General features: G+C 45.6%; 1 protein-coding gene across 1 annotated transcript in view; it reads left to right on the forward strand.

Moving 5' to 3' along the window:
* The window catches only part of scube3 (signal peptide, CUB domain, EGF-like 3), a 42,531-nt gene extending 26,627 nt beyond the window's left edge, over positions 1-15,904 (forward strand). The window contains exons 9-24 of the mRNA XM_030781689.1: positions 455-571; positions 920-1,042; positions 2,284-2,400; positions 3,083-3,205; positions 5,828-5,944; positions 8,647-8,742; positions 8,862-8,978; positions 9,256-9,417; positions 9,830-10,033; positions 10,474-10,635; positions 13,016-13,183; positions 13,767-13,928; positions 14,082-14,279; positions 14,789-14,941; positions 15,410-15,489; positions 15,752-15,904. Coding sequence (XP_030637549.1) covers positions 455-571; positions 920-1,042; positions 2,284-2,400; positions 3,083-3,205; positions 5,828-5,944; positions 8,647-8,742; positions 8,862-8,978; positions 9,256-9,417; positions 9,830-10,033; positions 10,474-10,635; positions 13,016-13,183; positions 13,767-13,928; positions 14,082-14,279; positions 14,789-14,941; positions 15,410-15,489; positions 15,752-15,904 — 2,252 coding nt within the window. The remainder of the gene's footprint in view (positions 1-454; positions 572-919; positions 1,043-2,283; positions 2,401-3,082; positions 3,206-5,827; positions 5,945-8,646; positions 8,743-8,861; positions 8,979-9,255; positions 9,418-9,829; positions 10,034-10,473; positions 10,636-13,015; positions 13,184-13,766; positions 13,929-14,081; positions 14,280-14,788; positions 14,942-15,409; positions 15,490-15,751) is intronic.
* Positions 15,905-17,182: the final 1,278 nt, after the last annotated feature.

Genomic DNA, 17,182 nt, shown 5'->3' on the forward strand with positions numbered 1-17,182 from the left:
ATTGGAGGAGCTGTTGGTATGACCTGAGATGTTTGTAGATACTTTGTGATTGGAGGAGCTGTTGGTATGACCTGAGATGTTTTGTTTGTAGAGACTTTGTGATTGGAGGAGCTGTTGGTATGACCTGAGATGTTTTGTTTGTAGAGACTTTGTGATTGGAGGAGCTGTTGGTATGACCTGAGATGTTTTTGTTTGTAGATACTTTGTGATTGGAGGAGCTGTTGGTATGACCTGAGATGTTTTGTTTGTAGAGACTTTGTGATTGGAGGAGCTGTTGGTATGACCTGAGATGTTTGTAGAGACTTTGTGATTGGAGGAGCTGTTGGTATGACCTGAGATGTTTGTAGATACTTTGTGATTGGAGGAGCTGTTGGTATGACCTGAGATGTTTTTGTTTGTAGAGACTTTGTGATTGGAGGATCTGTTGGTATGACCTGAGATGTTTTGTTTATAGAGACGTGTGCGGTGAATAACGGTGGTTGCGACAGCACATGTCACGACTCTGTGATGGGAGTTCGCTGTAGCTGTCCTGTCGGCTTCACACTGCAGCCAGACCGCAAGACATGCAAAGGTACAGAACCCACACACACTTTACCATAAACCACAAACGCACTTTACCATAAAGCACACACACACTTTACCATAAAGCACACACACACTTTACCATAAAGCACACACACACTTTACTGTAAACCACCACACACTTTACTGTAAACCCCACACACACTTTACCATAAACCACACACACACTTTACCATAAATCACACACACACACTTTACTGTAAACCACCACACACTTTACCATAAACCCCACACACACTTTACCATAAATCACACACACACACTTTACTGTAAACCACACACACACTTTACTGTAAACCACACACACACGCGTTACCATTGACGTTCTGTGCCCCAGACATTGACGAGTGCCGTCTGAATAATGGAGGCTGTGACCACGTGTGCAGGAACACCATGGGCAGCTTTGAGTGCAGCTGCAGGAAAGGCTACAAACTACTGACCAATGAGAGGACATGCCAAGGTTTGTCCATCCACTGACTCCGCCTTCTGTAAAAAAAAAAAAATTCACAGACTGTTTACTATGTTTACTGTTTACTGTAACTTTGACTGTTTACTATGTTTACTGTTTACTGTAACTTTGACTGTTTACTATGTTTACTGTTTACTGTAAATTGCAGCCTCTGTGACCACAACTTTTTAACAGGGTTTTAACACTCATGGAGTCAACACAAATCAGTTTTATTTTCAGACTGGTATTTTCAGATCGCCAATGGCAAAATGGCCCCAGAGAAGCAGAGTGTGAGGCCTGATGTCCTGAGAGAGCGTCAGGAGGGAGAAACCATCTTAGGCATTGTCAGCACATATTTACATAAGACAATGGCTCTCAGAATAGAATGGAAGGGGTGGACAGTGAAACATGTTTGACAAACAAGGAGGGAAAGACTAAGAAAAGACTGAGAGGATGTCTGTGTAATGAGAAATCTGACTAAGGCTGTAACCCAGGGAGAGAGATGCTGGATTAATGCCAGATGCCCAGGGATGGGTTGGCGGATGGGTTAGGTTGTGACGTTATGTTTCTACACAGTGGCACGAAACCTTTTACTGAAACAAACCACTGCAGCCAATCAGCTCAGGCCAACAGACCACACCTACACGGTCCACCTCAAACCATTAGACCACACCCACAGGGTCCACCTCAAACTATTAGACCACACCCACAGGGTCCACCTCAAACCATTAGACCACACCCACAGGGTCCACCTCAGACCATTAGACCACACCCACAGGGTCCACCTCAGACCATTAGACCACACCCACAGGGTCCACCTCAGACCATTAGACCACACCCACATGGTCCACAGACAAACCTGTGGACAACACGGATCTCTGCTCTGTGTGTGAAGAATGAGTGAGTGAAGAATATCAGGGAGTCTTGTGAAAGGGTTGACTGTATAAATTACTGCAGAAATTGTACTGTAATCCTTCCCTTAAAGAATTCATGAAATTAGTCTTTGTTTGCGTGTGACCTGTTTTGGAGAACACAGAAGCTGTTGATTGGGACCAAGAGGGAAATTATTTTATGTCTTTATAATGTCATTGTAACAAGCTGAAAGGTTTATATGGTTAAATGTCTGTTGATTTCTATGTTCATGTGTCTGGTCCTCTCTGTCTTTCCTTCTCTCACTCCCACTCTCTTTGTCTCCTTCTATCTCACTCTTTCTCTCCATCTCTCTCTCTCTCTCTCTCTCTCTCTCTCTCTAGATAAAGATGAGTGTTCCTTTGACCGGGCCTGTGACCACAGCTGTGTGAACTCTCCGGGCAGTTTTCAGTGTTTCTGTCAGAAGGGTTATGTTCTGTATGGACTCACACACTGTGGAGGTCAGATAATCACACAAACACATCAACGCATCAGCATCATTTTACCCACCATGCACCACGGGCGTCTCCTCACCGTGTCACACACACACAGACCGTAAACCCTCCCTGTACCCTCAGTCTGTCCGCACTGTCTGTGGAAGAGTGAAGACGTGCCTGATGTTTAGTCTCTCTCTGTTTTTAGTTAGCTGACAGTAGTCAGACATACACGTATTAAGCAGCGTGAATCATAACTGGAGTCATTACCAGGACATTTTCACTTGTGGGGGGGTGGGGTGAGGGGGTGGCATTAAAGGAAAATATGGAGGAATTGCAAAATAATCAGAGGTGGAGGTGAAGCAACGAGCAGCGTGTCCCTGGGCCTGAGGAGAAACTCCAGGCAGAGGAGGAGAGAGCCCTCTGGTGGTGACAGTGAGGGAGGGCAGGAGGAACAGTATGCTCCCGACACAGAGAAATAAGTTCATTTTCTCCAGGTTCTCTTCTCACTAACCAACCTCCTCAAAGCCTTCTGTGTTGACCCTCTGATCGTTTAGACTCATTTGCTCTGTAGTGACACTGGGCACAGACCAGCTGTCACACACGTAAAGGACTGTGTGTCTTACATTAACACATTCATTCGTTCATTCATTCATTGATTCATGGATTTGATCAGTGATGATGTGTTGTCTGACGACTCCGTTTTCAGATATGGATGAGTGCAGTGTGAACCAGGGGGGGTGTAAGTATGGCTGTGTTAACACACAAGGCAGCTATGAGTGCACCTGTCCACCTGGTCAAAGACTCCACTGGAACAAGAAAGACTGCATTGGTATGTGAACAGTGCTTTGACTATAAGGCTACACAGTTAAAACTGTGCCATATTGACTGTGCCATATAGTCCTGAGTTATTTGACCTGTGTTGAGTGTAAATGGCTGTAGTCCTGAGTTATTCGGCCTGTGTTGAGTGTAAATGGCTGTAGTACTGAGTTATTTGGCCTGTGTTGAGTGTAAATGGCTGTAGTCCTGAGTTATTTGGCCTGTGTTGAGTGTAAATGGCTGTAGTCCTGAGTTATTCGGCCTGTGTTGAGTGTAAATGGCTGTAGTACTGAGTTATTCGGCCTGTGTTGAGTGTAAATGGCTGTAGTCCTGAGTTATTCGGCCTGTGTTGAGTGTAAATGGCTGTAGTCCTGAGTTATTTGACCTGTGTTGAGTGTAAATGGCTGTAGTCCTGAGTTATTCGGCCTGTGTTGAGTGTAAATGGCTGTAGTACTGAGTTATTTGACCTGTGTTGAGTGTAAATGGCTGTAGTCCTGAGTTATTCGGCCTGTGTTGAGTGTAAATGGCTGTAGTACTGAGTTATTTGACCTGTGTTGAGTGTAAATGGCTGTAGTCCTGAGTTATTTGGCCTGTGTTGAGTGTAAATGGCTGTAGTCCTGAGTTATTCGGCCTGTGTTGAGTGTAAATGGCTGTAGTCCTGAGTTATTCGGCCTGTGTTGAGTGTAAATGGCTGTAGTCCTGAGTTATTCGGCCTGTGTTGAGTGTAAATGGCTGTAGTCCTGAGTTATTCGGCCTGTGTTGAGTGTAAATGGCTGTAGTCCTGAGTTATTTGACCTGTGTTGAGTGTAAATGGCTGTAGTCCTGAGTTATTTGGCCTGTGTTGAGTGTAAATGGCTGTAGTCCTGAGTTATTCGACCTGTGTTGAGTGTAAATGGCTGTAGTCCTGAGTTATTTGACCTGTGTTGAGTGTAAATGGCTGTAGTCCTGAGTTATTTGGCCTGTGTTGAGTGTAAATGGCTGTAGTCCTGAGTTATTTGGCCTGTGTTGAGTGTAAATGGCTGTAGTCCTGAGTTATTCGGCCTGTGTTGAGTGTAAATGGCTGTAGTCCTGAGTTATTCGGCCTGTGTTGAGTGTAAATGGCTGTAGTCCTGAGTTATTTGGCCTGTGTTGAGTGTAAATGGCTGTAGTCCTGAGTTATTCGACCTGTGTTGAGTGTAAATGGCTGTAGTCCTGAGTTATTTGGCCTGTGTTGAGTGTAAATGGCTGTAGTCCTGAGTTATTTGACCTGTGTTGAGTGTAAATGGCTGTAGTTCTGAGTTATTTGGCCTGTGTTGAGTGTAAACGGCTGTAGTCCTGAGTTATTTGACCTGTGTTGAGTTTTCAGCTGATTCTTCCCACACACTGTTATTTGACCAGTAAATAAAACCAGATATTTAATGGCCCTTTACTGGGGCAAATGATAGTGTGTGATCTGATAGCATGTGTGATGTATTTCTGTATAATCTAGTGATGTGTGATCTGATAGCATGCGTGATGTATTTCTGTATAATCTAGTGATGTGTGACCTGATAGCATGTGTGATGTATTTCTGTATAATCTAGTGATGTGTGATCTGATAGCATGTGTGATGTATTTGTGGTGTGTGATCAGTTTGCGTGTGATCCGTTAGTCTGTTGATGTGATCTATTAATTTGTGATCTGTTGGTGTGTGATCTGTTAATTTGTGAACTGTTGGTGTGTGATCTGTTAATTTGTGAACTGTTGGTGTGTGATCTGTTTTGTGTGTGATCTGTTGGTGTGTGATCTGTTAATTTGTGAACTGTTGGTGTGTGATCTGTTAATTTGTGAACTGTTGGTGTGTGATCTGTTTTGTGTGTGATCTGTTGGTGTGTGATCTGTTGGTGTGTGATCTGTTTTGTGTGTGATCTGTTTTGTGTGTGATCTGTTTTGTGTGTGAACTGTTGGTGTGTGATCTGTTAATTTGTGATCTGTTGGTGTGTGATCTGTTGGTGTGTGATCTGTTTTGTGTGATCTGTTTTGTGTGTGATCTGTTGGTGTGTGATCTGTTGGTGTGTGAACTGTTGGTGTGTGATCTGTTTTGTGTGTGATCTGTTGGTGTGTGATCTGTTTTGTGTGTGATCTGTTTTGTGTGTGATCTGTTTTGTGTGTGATCTGTTGGTGTGTGATCTGTTGGTGTGTGATCTGTTTTGTGTGTGATCTGTTTTGTGTGTGATCTGTTTTGTGTGTGATCTGTTGGTGTGTGATCTGTTGGTGTGTGATCTGTTGGTGTGTGATCTGTTTTGTGTGTGATCTGTTGGTGTGTGATCTGTTTTGTGCGTGATCTGTTTTGTGTGTGATCTGTTGGTGTGTGATCTGTTGGTGTGTGATCTGTTGGTGTGTGATCTGTTTTGTGTGTGATCTGTTGGTGTGTGATCTGTTGGTGTGTGATCTGTTTTGTGTGTGATCTGTTTTGTGTGTGATCTGTTTTGTGTGTGATCTGTTGGTGTGTGATCTGTTGGTGTGTGATCTGTTGGTGTGTGATCTGTTTTGTGTGTGATCTGTTGGTGTGTGATCTGTTGGTGTGTGATCTGTTTTGTGTGTGATCTGTTGGTGTGTGATCTGTTTTGTGTGTGATCTGTTTTGTGTGTGATCTGTTTTGTGTGTGATCCTTTAGAGGCTGTGAAGTGTCTGCCCAGTCTGCCGGGGCCCAAGGCCACCCTGTCCTGTAACAAAGTGGGGAAAAAAGAGAACTGTTACCTCACCTGCTCCTCTAAGACTCACTTCCACACAGGTACAGAGCCAACAGCGCCATGTTTCCACAACCACATGCACCCAGAACCAGGCTCCAGAGGTAGACATGTAGAACCACGCGGTCTGGTAACCTGCTCTTAGCTCTTTTTCCATCACAAATTCCAGTCTGGAACAGGAGGCTTGTTTGGGAGCTGTTTCCCAGACATGGGCTAGTATATCTTATATAATATGTTACAGTTTCCCAGGCATGGGCCAGTATATCTTATATAATATGTTACAGTCTCCCAGACATGGGCCAGTATATCTTATATAATATGTTATAGTCTCCCAGACATGGGCCAGTATATCTTATATAATATATTACAGTTTCCCAGGCATGGGCCAGTATATCTTATATAATATGTTACAGTCTCCCAGATATGGGCCAGTATATCTTATATAATATGTTACAGTTTCCCAGACATGGGCCAGTATATCTTATATAATATATTACAGTTTCCCAGGCATGGGCCAGTATATCTTATATAATATATTACAGTTTCCCAGGCATGGGCCAGTATATCTTATATAATATATTACAGTTTCCCAGGCATGGGCCAGTATATCTTATATAATATGTTACAGTCTCCCAGACATGGGCCAGTATATCTTATATAATATGTTACAGTTTCCCAGACATGGGCCAGTATATCTTATATAATATGTTACAGTCTCCCAGACATGGGCTAGTATATCTTATATAATATATTACACTCTCCCAGACATGGGCCAGTATATCCTATATAATATATTACAGTTTCCCAGGCATGGGCCAGTATATCTTATATAATATGTTACAGTTTCCCAGACATGGGCCAGTATATCTTATATAATATGTTACAGTCTCCCAGACATGGGCCAGTATATCTTATATAATATGTTACAGTTTCCCAGACATGGGCCAGTATATCTTATATAATATGTTACAGTCTCCCAGACATGGGCCAGTATATCTTATATAATATGTTACAGTTTCCCAGGCATGGGCCAGTATATCTTATATAATATATTACACTCTCCCAGACATGGGCCAGTATATCCTATATAATATATTACACTCTCCCAGACATGGGCCAGTATATCTTATATAATATATTACAGTTTCCCAGGCATGGGCCAGTATATCTTATATAATATGTTACAGTTTCCCGGACATGGGCCAGTATATCTTATATAATATATTACAGTTTCCCAGACATGGGCCAGTATATCTTATATAATATGTTACAGTTTCCCAGGCATGGGCCAGTATATCTTATATAATATATTACAGTTTCCCAGGCATGGGCCAGTATATCTTATATAATATATTACAGTTTCCCAGGCATGGGCCAGTATATCTTATATAATATGTTACAGTTTCCCGGACATGGGCCAGTATATCTTATATAATATATTACAGTTTCCCGGACATGGGCCAGTATATCTTATATAATATGTTGCATTCGTTACTGCTAATGTTCACATCCACTTCACTGATGTCCGTCACAGTGAAGCGGTTCCAGGTTTTTACCAGAGCCCTAATGGGGCTGTCACAAAAGGGTCTGAAATAAAGAAAAGTCAAACTTTGCCTGGTTCTGTTTGGTTCCGTTTGAGTTGTCTGAGAAACATGAAAGACACTGAGAGGAATAAAACATTAAATGTGATACATACACATTCAAGACACATCTTTTTTTTTGGTTTTTGACACATTCTTGTTTGGTGATGTCACGGTGGCTGCGTTATGAGATTATGCAATCAAAATAATAATTGGTTCAAACAACAGAGGACGGTTGTCCCAGCATCCTGAATGGAACAATATTGTGATATTTCACATGATAGCCTGGCTAACTGACAGCATTCAGTCCTTAGCCATGTGTAACTGTGCCACTGTAAATTTAATATGTGTTATTGTAATGAGTTTTGGGAGAGGCCTTTCTTTAATGTTGGGAACTGAGACGAGGTTTTAGAAGTTTTATTTCCATATATGGAATCACCAGATTTGATTTTCTTTTTTCCGCCCTGACATGTGAGGTCATTATAATCCTTACCTCTGCGTTTTCAGGCATCTGACACTTCGTTTTGATCAAATGCTTGAACTTGTAGCATTTTTCATCAGTACCATTCAGTCTCTTCACTGACCTGAACCGACTCAGATCTGTGTGGAGATGTCCGTTCTGGATTCTGGCCCAGTCCATTTCCACATGGCTGTGTGAACAGTGACGGTTTCCAGTTAAATTCGATTTAGGCTTGTGTGACTCGGTCAGTCTGAAAACGTTGACGTACTTACTGAACTTCAAATGTTAACAGTAGAAAACGTTGGCAAATATTAGTGTATCAGAATAAAATGAGTGGGGCAGTTAAATTACAAAGAGGCAGAAGTGAAAATGGATCCATATGTCCACATCTGTATGTCAGTCACAGTGAAATTCTCCTTCACGCACTTACACAGTCACACGACACAACTGGTATGACAGTGAGGGCCATTAAGGGTTATTTAGACTTCAGTGAATGAGCCCTAAACCAAAATGCACAGTGTATAGTGCAGCTGGACCCAGTCAGACTCTGACGCATGTTTTGATTGGTCTGATCTGGACCCAGTCAGACTCTGACGCATGTTCTGATTGGTCTGATCTGGACCCAGTCAGGCTCAAACGCATGTTCTGATTGGTCTGTTCTGGACACAGTCGGATTTTGACACATACTCTGATTGGCCTGTTTCAGAGTCTGATAGCAGTTTTACTGTTGGCTGTGGAGCAGCAGGCCTCAAAGGAAAGACCCACAACAGGCAGAACTCCAGTCAGATCCAGAACTGCCCAGGTACTCATATGAACATGGTACTGACACTGTCTTATGATAGGCACTGAGCAGAATGTAATAGTCGAGTCCAGCATTAGAGTCAAATGTGTCTGCTCACTTGTGTTTCTGGGTTGTCATAGAAACCCAGGGTCCTCTGGTCAAACACACAGAGTCTTTCAAGATCAAAAACGGCAAATGCAGCCTCCACCCTAAATCCAGAGGCCGAGCGGAGGAGGGGGGGCGAGCACAGGGATCAGGTGAGGGGGTGTTTGGGTGACTGATGTGCTTAGTGTGTAAACGTGCCTGTGTGTGAGTGATTCCTGGTTCGTTCTGTGTGTGAGTGATTCCTGGTTCGTTCTGTGTGTGAGTGATTCCTGGTTCGTTCTGTGTGTGAGTGATTCCTGGTTTGTTCTGTGTGAGTGATTCCTGGTTCATTCTGTGTGTGAGTGATTCCTGGTTCGTTCTGTGTGTGAATGATTCCTGATTCGTTCTGTGTGAGTGATGGTAATATCCGTGATGTCTGAATAAAAACAGGAGGAAGACAAACCTGCAACAACTGCCAGATTTCATTCCTCAGCCTAAAGTGTGACTCCTCGGTGAAGGCCAAAGGTCATCGCACACGGAGTGCCACTGGAAAAGAAGTTACACGCATCACTTTAGAACTGGAGGCAGAGGTGAAACCAGGAGATGCAACTGGTCAGTGTGAGCTCACTTCTGAAATGTTTTGACTGAATGATGTGTAAAAGTATGAAATATTTTGATAGATGGGGAGAGAGAGGGAGCGAGAGGGGGAGAGGGGGGGAGAGAGAAAGAGAGATGAGAGAGCGGGAGAGAGAGAGAGCGGGAGAGAGAGAGAGAGAGGGCGCGAGAGAGAGAGAGGGAGCGAGAGAGAGAGAAAGAGAGGGTATGGAGGTTACGGAGCTGTGTCATGGTTGAGGAGCTTTGTAAACCAGTCCTTACATGAATTATTAATGATTTAATTAATATGGTAAAGTGTATGAGGGCTGAGTGAATCCAGAGGGCGTTAGTGTGTATGTCATATTTCATATTTCATGTTTCACATATTTCATGACCTCGTCCTGACCCTGGGCGTGTCTAACTCTGACAGGAAATTGTAATCTGAGCTGTTTACGGCAGCGAATGGAGCGTCAGCTGAAGTCATACGTCAAAGCGCTGAAGAAGTCCATCAACCAGGAGCGTTTCCTGATCCGACTGGCCGGTCTGGAGTACGCAGTGACCCAGAAACTGCCCCAGGCTGCGGAGAGTCCGGACAGCTGCGGGCCCGGCTTGGAGAGAGACGGCGGTCGCTGTGGTAAGACTGGGAACAGCTGCCGTGCACACACAGACAGGTCACGGTGTGGGATCGGGTTAAGTGGTTTAACTGGATTTTTTCAACTCCCCTCAGCTCAGAGGAACCATCCAGTTTACTGACTGGAACTGTTACTAATGAAAGACATGCACTTCACTATATAATTCAGTGGTTGTGTATGATTTTAAGATGCATGATAAATGTTAAAACCAGTTTGGTGCTTAAGCTTAAAACTCTGGTACAGTGTCTCAGAAATCACACTTTGTCTCAGTCATGTGTAATTTTTACCTCACAGATCATTATCTCATTAACATCTAAATGAGAACTTAATTTCATTATTTTTCTTCATGTTCAAAGTTCAGAGAATTTTACTGTTGGTAATTGGATGGATGGTGGGCATTTGTCCTACAGAGTGAAAAACAGTGACCTCTTAACCTTCTCAGGCAGATGTCCTCCGGGCTCTTATTATCAGGGTGACCAGGAACGCTGCACTCAGTGTCCGTCCGGAACTTTCCAGGAGCGAGAAGGTCAACTGGCCTGTGACCTTTGCCCTGGCGGTGATAAGCATGGTCCGGCTGGGGCCCGTAACATCACGTCTTGTGCAGGTGCGTTGCCATGGTAACTTATCTGACCGTGTATTAAAATCGCCATTAGCGTGACACCTTGTACCTCAGTTAATCGATGCTTCAGTAGAATTACTGAGATAATCTTGAGATACAGTCTGCAGAACTGAACGTGGGGACAGCTCTCCTCAAACCCCACGAGTGCACACTACACCCTCTCCTCAAACCCCACGAGTGCACACTACACCCTCTACTGAAACCCCACGAGTACACACTACACCCTCTCCTCAAACCCCACGAGTGCACACTACACCCTCTACTGAAACCCCACGAGTGCACACTACACCCTCTACTGAAACCCCACGAGTGCACACTACTCCCTCTACTGAAACCCCACGAGTGCACACTACACCCTCTCCTCAAACCCCATGAGTACACACTACTCCCTCTACTGAAACCCCACGAGTGCACACTACACCCTCTACTGAAACCCCACGAGTGTACACTACTCCCTCTACTGAAACCCCACGAGTGCACACTACTCCCTCTCCTCAAACCCCATGAGTACACACTACACCCTCTACTGAAACCCCACGAGTACACACTACACCCCCTCCTCAAACCCCACGAGTGCACACTACACCCTCTCCTCAAACCCCACGAGTGCACACTACACCCTCTACTGAAACCCCACGAGTGCACACTACACCCTCTACTGAAACCCCACGAGTGCACACTACACCCTCTCCTCAAACCCCACGAGTGCACACTACACCCTGTACTGAAACCCCACAAGTGCACACTACACCCTGTACTGAAACCCCACGAGTGCACACTACACCCTCTACTGAAACCCCACGAGTGCACACTACTCCCTCTCCTCAAACCCCACGAGTGCACACTACTCCCTCTCCTCAAACCCCACGAGTGCACACTACTCCCTCTACTGAAACCCCACGAGTGCACACTACACCCTCTCCTCAAACCCCACGAGTGCACACTACTCCCTCTACTGAAACCCCACGAATGCACACTACACCCTCTCCTCATACCCCACGAGTACACACTACACCCTCTCCTCAAACCCCACGAGTGCACACTACACCCTCTCCTCAAACCCCACGAGTGCACACTACTCCCTCTCCTCAAACCCCACGAGTACACACTACACCCTCTACTGAAACCCCACGAGTGCACACTACACCCTCTACTGAAACCCCACGAGTGCACACTACACCCTCTCCTCAAACCCCACGAGTGCACACTACTCCCTCTCCTCAAACCCCACGAGTGCACACTACTCCCTCTCCTCAAACCCCACGAGTGCACACTACTCCCTCTCCTCAAACCCCACGAGTACACACTACACCCTCTCCTCAAACCCCACGAGTACACACTACTCCCTCTCCTCAAACCCCACGAGTGCACACTACACCCTCTCCTCAAACCCCACGAGTGCACACTACTCCCTCTCCTCAAACCCCACGAGTGCACACTACACCCTCTCCTCAAACCCCACGAGTACACACTACACCCTCTACTGAAACCCCACGAGTGCACACTACTCCCTCTACTGAAACCCCACGAGTGCACACTACACCCTCTCCTCAAACCCCACGAGTACACACTACTCCCTCTCCTCAAACCCCACGAGTGCACACTACACCCTCTCCTCAAACCCCACGAGTGCACACTACACCCTCTCCTCAAACCCCACGAGTACACACTACTCCCTCTCCTCAAACCCCACGAGTACACACTACACCCTGTACTGAAACCCCACGAGTGCACACTACACCCTCTCCTCAAACCCCACGAGTGCACATTACACACTCTCCTCAAACCCCACGAGTGCACACTACACCCTCTCCTCAAACCCCACGAGTGCACACTACTCCCTCTACTGAAACCCCACGAGTGCACACTACACCCTCTCCTCAAACCCCACGAGTGCACACTACACCCTCTCCTCAAACCCCACGAGTACACACTACACCCTGTACTGAAACCCCACGAGTGCACACTACACCCTCTCCTCAAACCCCACGAGTGCACATTACACACTCTCCTCAAACCCCACGAGTGCACACTACACCCTCTCCTCAAACCCCACGAGTACACACTACACCCTTTACTGAAACCCCACGAGTGCACACTACACCCTCTCCTCAAACCCCACGAGTGCACACTACTCCCTCTCCTCAAACCCCACGAGTGCACACTACACCCTCTACTGAAACCCCACGAGTGCACACTACACCCTCTCCTCAAACCCCATGAGTACACACTACACCCTCTACTGAAACCCCACGAGTGCACACTACACCCTCTCCTCAAACCCCACGAGTGCACACTACACCCTCTACTGAAACTTGTCACACTGTATTTGGATCTCAGATTAAAGTTGACCGTGTTTGTGCAGGTCAGTGCCCACCTGGGCAGTATTCATCTGATGGGTTCAAACCATGCCATCCATGCCCTCTGGGCACCTACCAGCCAGACACTGGGAGAACATTGTGTTTCTCCTGTGGGGGGGGGCTCAGCACCAAGAGGGAGGGGGCCAGCTCTTTCAACGACTGTGAGGTTAAAGGTTTGTACCTCAGCATCTCACAAGTGTATCCAACTGCACCATACACATGTCACCAAGTATGTCATCACCAAGAAATGGACCAGTGAAATGGACTTTCTGTAGAAAATAAACCCTTCGAATGATGTTTTCAACTCAGAAAATAATCTGCTTCTATAATGACTCTGGAGAAACTCTCTTAATGACCTGAAAAAGTGACCACACCCTTTCTCAGCCTGTCCAAGTGAACTCAGCCTTGTTTCCGTCCATAGTGCTGTCCAAGGTGCTGAACAATCTAACCTGACTGATGTTATCATGCACAAGGAGAACAGTTCACATCTGCAGAGTTCAGCTTCCGCTGGACAGCCCCATTTCAAAATAAAAGTTTCCCTCTAAACTGACACACTGTCCTCCCTTTCACATGATGGAGGCTGTTATTTCACTCTAAATCAAAAACAGAGTAATTCTCACTCAGTCCCTAAACTCCCTTTCCTTTCAGTTCAGCTGTAAGCCCAGACCCTTTATCCACCGGGTCACTGTTTTACAGTTCTGTGTCCACCGGGTCTCTGTTTTACAGTTCTGTGTCCACCGGGTCTCTGTTTTACAGTTCTGTGTCCACCTGGTCATTACTACAACACCACGTTTCACCGCTGTATCCGATGTCCGCTGGGAACCTACCAGACTGAGTTTCGCCAGAACCACTGTGTCGCCTGCCCAGGCAACACCACCACAGACTTTGATGGAGCCACCAGTGTTTCCCAGTGTAAAAGTTAGTCTGATACTGAAGTTATCATTTCATCATTAAAACAAAACATCATAACCATGCTTTCCCTGTGCTTTCCACGTTGTCCGTGAACGTTTTAATGATTCTGACCGTATATGATGCTATTTGGCTGAAAACGAGGGCGTGATTATTTTTCAGACCGTGAATGTGGAGGTCAAATGGGTGAATATATAGGATACATTGAGTCTCCTAATTACCCTGGTAACTACCCAGCTAACGTGGAGTGTATCTGGAATATCAACCCCCCGCCAAAGCGCAAAATACTGGTCATAGTGCCGGAGATCTTCCTCCCGTCTGAGGATGAGTGTGGAGATGTCCTGGTCATGAGGAAGAACTGTGAGATTCCACTCTCTCGCTCTCTCTCTCTCTCACTCTCTCTCTCTCTCTCTCTCCCTCTCTCTCTCTCACTCTCTCTCTCTCTCTCTCTCTCTCTCTCTCTCCCTCTCTCTCTCTCGCTCTCTCTCTCTCTCTCTCTCTCTCTCTCTCTTTCTCTCTCTCTCTCTTTTGCTGCTGATTAAACAGAGAAGAACAAGCATAGTTTCCTCTCTTTAATAGTCCAAACGCAGCCAGAATCACTGAAGCCTGGGCTCAACGTAGAACAGTGGCTGTTTCTTACAGGCGGGATCATCATAACAGGAGAGAATCGCTTTAGAGGGCCACAGCGCCTGCATTATGTATAATGTGATTATGATGTGTAATGTTATGGTTTATGGTTTATTGTTTACAATGTTATGTGTAATGTTATGGTTTATTGCATGCAATGTTATGTGTAATATTATTATTGTGTGTAATATCATGGTTTATGACATGTTCTCATGATCTGTGTCATACTGGTGTAACCGTAGGGTCAGCCACCTCCATCACGACCTATGAGACATGTCAGACATACGAAAGGCCCATTGCTTTCACAGCCCGGTCCCGCCGCCTCTGGATCAGTTTCAAATCCAACGATGTCAACACGGCCAGGGGATTCCAAATCCCTTATGTCACTTATGACGGTACGGGTTCATTCAGGTTGCTTTGGAAACCAGCCTGTTCTTTTCGGCGTCCCCCTTATGACTGAGCAGTTTTAATGCATGTGAACCCTGCAGCCTCTTGTCCAGGCCCAGTAAACACGGCCAGGGTTTCACGGCCGGTTCAGGCCCAGTAAACACGGCCAGGGTTTCACGGCCGGTTCAGGCCCAGTAAACACGGCCAGAGTTTACTGGGTGAACCTCCCTGAGTGTCTGATGAACGTTAGGTACAACCATGTCCTCTGGTGTACTAACTGTGCCCTCTGTCCGATGTGTGTTTGTTGTAGAGGCCTGTCATATGGTGTACTAACTGTGCCCTCTTTCTGATGTGTTTGTTGTAGAGGCCTGTCATATGGTGTACTAACTGTGCCCTCTGTCCGATGTGTGTTTGTTGTAGAGGCCTGTCATATGGTGTACTAACCGTGCCCTCTGTCCGATGTGTGTTTGTTACAGAGGATTACGAGCAGCTGGTGGAGGACATAGTCAGGGACGGACGACTTTATGCATCAGAAAATCATCAGGAAATCCTGAAGGTCAGTTTGTCACGGATCACTACAGAATCTGAGGTTTAAAGAGAACGCGTTAGAGAAAATATCCAAGAAAAGCGATGCACTGTTCCACTTGTTTGCAGTTTGCCATTCACAGCCTGAAATCCTGTGTATTCTAATGTTAATGCATTTTCTCACATTGATGATAATTACATGTGATGAAATCATTCGGTGTTGAATCTTCAGTCCAACCGGATGTACAATAATCCTTACTCTGTAAACGATGTTGTGTTTTCCTCTCCAACAGGATGAAAAGCTAATCAAAACTCTCTTCGACGTACTTGCCAATCCAAGCAACTATTATAACTACACCACCCGAGATTCTGATGCCATGTTGCCTCGCTCCTTCACACGTCTGATCAGGAGCAAAGTCTATGCGTTCTTACGACCGTACAAGTAGATTCCCGACCTGTCGCTGATCACACAACACGGTCCTGTTGCCAGATCAAGCAGTCGTTCACCGCGTCCTTCTCCTGATCACACTTCACCTAAACATTTAGTTCTCATTACATTCTGTCAACTGGGAAACTTTTAGCACTTCACTCTTCATTTCTGAACAGGGTTTTCACTGTCAAACAGGTCATGTTGGGAAACCATCCTCTGCTTGAGAGCCTGAGGTGGGGGATGGGTGGGGCAGTAACGGGGCGGAACAAGGGGCGGGGCAGGGGTGGGGGGTTGGACTACTTTGTAAAATCATTTTTATGTGCAGTGGTAACGCAGTTCTAAAAATGGTCTGTCCAAAAACATGATGGAGATAGTTGGTCATGTTTTGGTGAGACTGCAGCCCCCCGTGGGACAGTGTGTTGAGTGAGTGAGTACTGATGCATCAGGCAGCCACTGGAGCCTCCTCCAGAGACACAGACAGATATACAAGACTGTGTGGCTCTCATGTGTTTCAGACAGAGAACTACCGTCCATCTTCATGCCTTTCTCTTAACCCAACACTATTCTCCAAGCTCTGAAAACTAGTCAAATCTAGACTCATTTACTTAGCCTGGTTTAGCCAGAGGTGTCCAGCACGTGGCCAGGACCAGTATGACTACTGCCCCCGAGTGGCCATGACCTGTCTTTTCGGACAGACTTTTTGAGGTCTTTTTTTCTTTAATTATTATTTCAGTGATATCCATACATCGGTTTCCTTTTTCGGTTTGTTCATACTCAGTTCCTGAAAATATTTTCTTTAAGTCCAATGTAGCATTTATAGATCTTCATTGTCATCTTCTAAAAACTCATGTTTTTTTTTTTTTTAAATATGAATATGAACACATTTCACATCTATGAGTGTCAAAGCAACATGCCTGAGAGTGAGCCAGGATCACACCTGTGATGCATCGGGAATGCCACGCCTGTGATGCATCAGGAATGCACCTGTGATGCATCAGGAATGCATCTGTGATGCATTAGGAATGCCATACCTGTGATGCATCGGGAATGCCACACCTGTGATGCATCGGGAATGCCACGTCTGTGATGCAGACGTGTAATGTGCTTGTCATAGCTCAGGTACTGTCAGGGCACAGGTAGCTCACTCAGATTGTTTTCTGTGTCTCTGTGGACGTCACCCCCTCACCCCATTGGACATGCCTGACTGTTCTGTAGAATCTAACAGCCAATCATTTTCTTTGCTGGCACTTCATAGGGTGGCTCATGGACTGCTGTGCAGGTGAACACGGAGCAG

The sequence above is a fragment of the Chanos chanos genome, chromosome 8 (assembly GCF_902362185.1).
Source record: "Chanos chanos chromosome 8, fChaCha1.1, whole genome shotgun sequence".
NCBI lineage: Eukaryota > Metazoa > Chordata > Actinopteri > Gonorynchiformes > Chanidae > Chanos > Chanos chanos.